At 40.2% G+C, this 5000-nt stretch overlaps 1 protein-coding gene across 1 annotated transcript in view; it reads right to left on the bottom strand.

Annotated features, from left to right (window-relative positions):
* Positions 1 to 1674: 1674 nt before the first annotated feature.
* Positions 1675 to 5000, bottom strand: part of LOC137995427 (uncharacterized) — an 8315-nt gene continuing 4989 nt past the window's right edge. Inside the window, exon 2 of the mRNA XM_068840983.1 lies at positions 1675 to 4693. Coding sequence (XP_068697084.1) covers positions 3459 to 4693 — 1235 coding nt within the window. The 3' untranslated portion in view covers positions 1675 to 3458. The remainder of the gene's footprint in view (positions 4694 to 5000) is intronic.

Genomic DNA, 5000 nt, shown 5'->3' with positions numbered 1-5000 from the left:
TAGTCCTCTTGCCCTTGTGCAATCGTCGATCCGCAGTAGGCAAGGTTATTAGTTTTTTTAACAGATATTACATGTCAAACACAATTTTATCAATCGCTGGAAGTATTCACCCAGGTCACGAACGGTTTAGTGTCCTCTTTACTCCAAACTTTCCATTTTTAGCCACATTACACAGGCCTCATACTTTTGATAGACGTCCTTTACAGAAATGCATCGTCTTGGCATCTTGGCTCTACCAATGATTCCAACTTCCAAAGTTCTCCCAACGAACGCACTTCATAATCATTAATTACTGCTAGATATATGTCTCCAGAAGAGATGAATGGTCACGATTCCGTTAAATATGAATATTCCGAATTAAAAAAGGCAGTTCGACGCATATGGCGTCAAGGAAAGTCAATGCTCTCCAATCCAGATACTAACCCTACACAGCAGGGAAAAACTTCAGAGAGCCTTTGACGTGAAATGGAAATACGAGCACCGAATCAAGCTGTTAGCTGAATTTGGAGATTCACAAGTCTTTTCCCATGCATATTACTTACTTTTATTCACACGAAAAGGGGAACTAATATACACAGCAATTCGCGCTTTAACTTGCTGCGAAAAAGAAGTTGAAGTAAACTCGGAAATGATCAACATACCAGCCTCGATGCCGATGTAGTTGCTCGATTCCCTTTCATTTTTTCCAATCTTTTTGGGTTTAGTGTTTTACTAGTACGCACATGTCCTCTCTGGGGCTATTTGCTTAGTTTCTTTGACCACAACTTACTTCTTAAAGCAAACAGAACGCACCAGCCTACTTATGATTTAGGGTCCAGTCAAGGGCGTTTAGCATTTCAATCCTGTCACAATGATGAGTCGTAGTACTTGGCACTTATTAGACCATCTCACGAAGTAGATGTTCCGCATATCCTCAAACTCAAGCTTCCTTCTTCCTATAAGATTGTTTCTTTCCCTAACCATCTCCTTTCCTTTCAAAGTGACTGTCGAATGCACTTCAATAATCTAAGATTACTACTAGTCTTAAATAACTTTTCATCAAAGTATTTTTACACCTATGGTCATACAAATAAAGATAGTTGTCTTTGTTGTATTTCTTAGGTCCCCTCGGAGCACTTTACTTGCTATCAGTAACTCCTAGTTGTAATATTTATATTACCGATTAGATCCTTCACCAGAATCAGGTGATTCTGTCTTGTTACGCTGATCCTTGCTTCAAAAAATTATGATTCTTTTAACTGCTTTATTCTGAAAGGTCGAACAAGGGTATTAAATCATGTCAAAGGTAAAAGGAACAAAAACTAAAGTAAACAAAGTACCAAAAAAAGCGTACACCTGTTAAACAATCCATGCGGCTAGCTAAAGTTTTCATGGGAAGATTGATGAATTATTATTTGATGAGTGAAGGGGCTTGTCAGGCTAATCTATCGTAAGTTGTGACAGTCCCTTCTTGCAATAAAGAAGGCCGGGAAAGATTAACCAAAGGCAGTGGCCGAGAGAAAAGAAGGGGAGACGATGGGAAAGTGGTGTCTCGAACTTTTCTTTCCTTACCCACTGACTCCCTCTGCTCAATACCTTGACAAGGTCTTTTGTAGGCCTCCTCGTCTTTCGTTTGGGGGCAGTTGAGTGGCGAGCCCGCAGAAAGTTAAAATTTGTTTTGACTTCGACAGCAACTCAGTGTCAAAAACGATGAAGTTTTATTAAAATAATATCAGCACAATATTTCTTGTTTCGCTTTTTAGATTGATGATTGCTGCACCTTTTAGTTTTCTGGCTACAGCAACCACAGTGTCAGTCGCTTCCTTCGCTAACTGAGTTCTGAACGCGGAAAAGTGTAATTGTCATTTCTACAGCGATGAAGCTCTCCGAAATTTAAAAACTCCAATTAGATCTAAATTGATATCTTTTTGTTTATGAGATGTAATGAAGTTTGTAATAAAAACGAGATATAATGGAAAGGAGTATTGCGTCTGTGAGAACGATAGAATACAAGCTGCTTGACAACGGGCGAGAGGACAACGTCCTAGGCATAATTCGCACCTGCGAGCTCCGTAACAACCGGAGATCGTAGATTCGAATCCTGTCTAGGACTGTAGGTCTATAGACCCCGCGCCCACATAATTAATTTAACTGTTTAATAAGGTATATCGCTGGATAGCTAAAAAATTGCCAAAGTAATTCAAAACAACGCTCTCGTTCCTCATATGACAACTCAAGGTCCATTCAGTTCTTTCAAGACCATAAGGAAAATTTTTGAGTGGTGTATTCTTAGCCAATCAAATTTGTACTTCACGACTGAAATATCTTGGTACCCAAGAATTATGATTTGCGAACGGTTTCAATACCACTGACTGCTTGGTAAACTTAGTGTATGCCCTCGACAAAGGAAGTAAGCTTTTTACTCAATGTATCAATCGATTTTGCTATCGATACTTGATGTATATGAGACAAGAAGCAAAATAAATCAGTCTTTCATGTCTTACCTAAGCAACAGGAGGTAGAAGGTGCAGTATCACCTGATAAAATGGGTGTCACCAGGGTCGATCCTCTGTCCTTTTTTTTTCTGATTTACATAAACAATATAGTTGAAGCAACCAATAAAATATCCTGTAAATATCATTTGCCGACGATACTTCCTTAACTGTCTCTGGTGGAGACTCAATGATATTGTTCGAACAGAAAAATTCTGAATTACCAGCCCCTTATGAATGGTTGTGTACCAACAAGTTAACGCTGAATTTAAGTAAGACAATATACTTGGAATTTCAACCAGGACAAAATATTAATTAGAAGTTCATGTTCTTCTGAAGATTGAAAAGCAGAATCTCGATCAGTACTAGCCTTACAGTATTAAATACTTAGGATTAGTTTCTGACTGCTTCTAGTCATACCCGGATCATATCGACTATATAGATCATACTACATCAAACTATGGTGGAAAGAGAATGCCTTCTTCCTTGAATTTGTGATATCCTTCCTGATCTCGTTTTACTGAACCCTGGATGCTAGATGCTTACCTTCTCTTTTCAACACACTGCCTGCCCCGACGAATGAAAGAAAAAACTCAACGCTGAATTCCCCTCGGGATTTCCTCGAACGAAATAGCGCCTTGCAGCCAGAATAGTTTATATAATGTACGGAAGGAATATCATTGTCACTAGTTTATTTGCAAAACACGTATTTGGTCAAACAGGAGTCTTGAACACCGGGAAATATCCGTTTTATAACTATGATGAGTGAAAAAAATGCATGTTACGTTGTTCAGCTGAGTGAAGTACTAGCCTCAAATTCTACCTGGAAGTAAAACATAATTGCAATTTTCACAGTCACATTTGCCTTTAGGTTTATCACTCACTGAAAAGTGTTGTCAGTTACCATCCCTCCATGTTGTTTTATCGCTTCCTCGCCTCTCTGGGACAATCTTTCTGGATTGTTTTTAATTTCGCCCAAAAATCAGTCTAGTCAAGATCGAACTCTGGTGGGATGATAGGTGAGGCCTCATCTGTCAGCACAAGTTTCCATTCAAGCGCTCTTTCATATCCTCTCAACATAACAACTCGGCGACAATTGAGTGCCCACCTGAACGGAAATACTGTGTTCTCGTTTTTGATGAAGTCTCGAATTTGAAGCCCCATCGAAGAAGCGAGAGATTTCACGGAAGGAATTTTCTTCTTCTTTTTAAATGAAACGAGTTCTTTGTCAGGGCATGAGGCAAGAAGTGACGCTCTCAGAAACATCAGGAATTCGCTGGTCAAATTAATATATTCCACAACTGAGGACAGGCCGGATGAATCCACAAGTTCAGGGTTTCCAGTGTCCAGCAGGGCTCTTTTGGAGAGGTCATCTATACCGAGTCTGTACGGCAACACGTGAATGATTTCGGGCATAAAATCTCGAATCCAGTTTTCAGTTTCAGTTAACATGACAGCATGAGAATTGGATTTGTTCAAAAAGTCTTTCAATTTTCTCAGCAAAACAGTGAGGGGACAGTAGTCCCATAAGTTCGATGTTGTAATGCGGTCATATGTGAGATCGGAAGGGAGCCACGCCTCTATATTTCCAACGTCACATAGAAGGAAACGGAACTTCAACTGGTCTCTTTTCAGTCTTTGAGAGGACGTTTGCAGAATACCGGACAAGTAGATGGTGTACATCTTTGTCAGAGAGGTTGAGTAGCAAGTTTTCTTTATTTCTCGGTAATCCCATCCGGTGAATGGGAGCACATTCGGCGGTATGCTGTAACGAAAGTTGGAGTCAGCGGTAAAGCGATGGGTTCCTCTACCCGTTAAAGTAACATTTTGTCTGGTCAACTCTGGGGCATTTTTTGATGAATGAAATATACCTGTGTCAAGAAAATGTTGAGTGGACTTCCTGTGCTCAACTGAGATAGCATGTAAGTATCGGCTAACACCATCCTGTCTTTCTGGATCACGGGAATTGGCCTCTTGTCTCGAATCTTCAACCCACGACCCTTGGCGTTTTGACAAGCGAAGCCATTCGGTCCAAACGATCTGTAGCTGCCTGAGGTGTTCTGTGGGAATCATCATAACGCCTTCAGTAAGCTTGAGAAGTTCATTGGTAGTCACGAGGTCTTGAAGAGCACACGTCAGGTCATCAAAATCCTCTGCAGAAATGCGAACCGAGTACCAAACTCGGACCACTCTTTCGTTGATAGCATTTCCAGCATTTCCTCCTGAAAAGGGTACAACAGGCAATTTGGTTGTTGAAATTCGTTTCACGTCTAAGTTAAACTGATTTAATGTAAAACTGAACCGTCCTCAGACACTCCTTCTTGAAACTCTCAGACAATCTGGCATAAGCAGTTTTAGCTTCGAAAAATGCCATTTATGTTGCTACGATCTGTACAATCAGCGAGTAGAAACTCCCCTTTTTACCCCAAAAGATTCAGAGAAAACAGAATACTGATGATCGGGAAAATATTTCATTTCCCGCTTGAGTGATCAGTAATCGAGATTAAAAACACTACAATGCCAGAATTT

Source organism: Montipora foliosa, chromosome 1, assembly GCF_036669935.1.
Source record: "Montipora foliosa isolate CH-2021 chromosome 1, ASM3666993v2, whole genome shotgun sequence".
NCBI lineage: Eukaryota > Metazoa > Cnidaria > Anthozoa > Scleractinia > Acroporidae > Montipora > Montipora foliosa.
This window is presented reverse-complemented; position numbering and strand designations above follow the sequence as displayed.